Source organism: Pezoporus occidentalis, unplaced genomic scaffold (assembly GCF_034315485.1).
Source record: "Pezoporus occidentalis ecotype Australia unplaced genomic scaffold, CSIRO_AGI_Poc_V1 ctg250, whole genome shotgun sequence".
NCBI classification, from domain to species: domain Eukaryota; kingdom Metazoa; phylum Chordata; class Aves; order Psittaciformes; family Psittacidae; genus Pezoporus; species Pezoporus occidentalis.
In genome coordinates, this window is record NW_026914395.1 from 492,223 (window position 1) to 494,041 (window position 1,819).

The 1,819-nt window shown below is 68.5% G+C and overlaps 1 protein-coding gene across 1 annotated transcript; it reads left to right on the forward strand.

Annotated features, from left to right (window-relative positions):
* The first annotated feature begins 388 nt into the window (after positions 1–388).
* INAFM2 (InaF motif containing 2) lies at positions 389–1,347 on the forward strand. The gene has a single exon (XM_062623391.1). The coding sequence runs from the start codon at positions 498–500 to the stop codon at positions 897–899; it is 402 nt and encodes a 133-aa protein (XP_062479375.1). The 5' UTR covers positions 389–497; the 3' UTR covers positions 900–1,347.
* The last annotated feature ends 472 nt before the right edge of the window (positions 1,348–1,819 follow it).

Below are 1,819 nucleotides of genomic sequence, written 5' to 3' on the forward strand. Positions count from 1 at the left end.
CCCTTCCCTAAAGGCTGCTTCAGGGAGGTCGGGATCGGCCCGATGTGAGGGGAATTAAACCCTTTGTTTTGCGAGGGCACCCCCGAGCTCCACGGGCGTTTCCGGCACGGCCGACGACAGAGGCGAGGCCCAGGAGCAGCGGGGACAGCGCCGACCCCTCCTCCGGGAGCCTTCCCCTCCGCCTCCCGCCCCGCGGCGCCAGGGAGGCCCCTGGGGGGCCGCCAGCCCCGTGCCCAGCGCGGCGCTCCCGGCCCCGGCACCCGGCACCCGGCGCCATCGCGGCCCCTCACGGCCCCCGCGCGCCCCCTCAGGAGCGGCCCCCGCGCCGCGCATGCGCGGGGTCGCCCCTCTCGCTCGGCGCCGCCCCGCGGCACGAGGCGCTCGCTGGCGGCATGTCCTGAGGCGGCGGCGGCGGCGGCGCGGAGCCGGGCCCGCAGCCGGGCCGCAGCACGGAGGGCTCGGTGGAGCAGCGGGCCAAGGGCCGGGCCCCGGCCCCCATGAAGGACAAGGAGGCGGGGGCGGAGCGGGGCAAGCCCGCCACTTACACCGGCGAGAAGAAGGCGCGCATGGCGGCCAAGACCAACAAGAAGTGGGTGCGCCTGGCCACCGTGCTGGCCTACGTCCTCTCCGTGTCGCTGGCCGCCATCGTCCTCGCCGTCTACTACAGCCTCATCTGGCAGCCGGTGCGCGGCGGCTCCGGCCCCGCCGCCGCCACCGCCTCGCAGCCCCGCGCCGCGCCGCCGGGCCCCGCCGCCAGCCCCGCGCCCGGCCCCCCGCGGGACGCGCCGCCGCCGAGACCCGCACCCGGCCCCGGCCCCACGGACATGGACTCGGAGCGTCCGGACGCGTCGCCGCCGCCGCCGCCCGGGGCCGAGGCGGGCGCTGCGGGCGGCCCCTGAGGCGGGGCAGGGCTCGGCCAGGCCGGGCGGACGGGGCTGGAGGCCGGCGGTGGCGGGCGGCACCGGGACCCCCGTGGCGGAGGAGCCCCGAAGAGCTCGGGCCGGGACTGTGCGCACCGGGCGGACTGCGGTATCTCCTTCCCCCCCCGTTTTTCCTCAGCAGGGAATTCTGTGGCTTCGGTTTTCCCCTCACCAGGGCTAGCGTCTCCCGTGGAACCCGCATCGAATTCCTGCGTTATTTATGCCCGTCTGTTACCTAGGAAGGGATCTCGGGGTCCGGAGCTCCTCGCTGTTGACGGGATCAGCTGGGAACAATGCGACTTTAGAGGCTGTAACCCATTGTTTGAGTAACCCCCGTTTTGTTTAACAACGAGCATAAACTTATTTAAAACCATGTGGCAGGTAAATTGACTTGTTTACTATATTAAAGTATTTTCCCAATATGAAAGTCTCTGTAAGGCAGTATGTTTGCGGGGCTGGGGGGATGAGCTGGGCCCGCTGGGTAGCAGAAACGGTTTGGTCACTGTAACGGGTCTGATGGTGATGGTTAATGTTGGTTAGTCTCCGTAGGTGATGCTGGAGAAGCCTCCGTACGTGCTGAACTCCTGGCGATGGTAGTCACTAAGCACTAGGGAGGTTTGAGCTCTGGGGACAAGCAGGTGAAGTGCTGGTGCTGATGGTGTGTGGTGCTCGTGGCTTGTTGCCCTCTGCTCCTGCCCATGAGGGACGGCAGAGCTCACAGGCCATCCTTGGTGGCCTCTTGGGGCTGGTGCTACAGGTGCATCCATGCCAGCCCTGATGTGACCCATGGAGACTGCTCCCAGCTCAGTGTTCTTGTCCCTTGGAGCCTTCAGAGATGTTCTGTGTAGCAAAGACCTGGCCTTTGGTGGCTGTGGGCTGCAGGCGCTGAGCTAGGAGCC

Coding starts and splice junctions, on each gene's coding strand:
- INAFM2 (XM_062623391.1), top strand. CDS start 498: ATGAAGGACAAGGAGGCGGGGGCGGAGCGGGGCAAGCCCGCCACTTAC.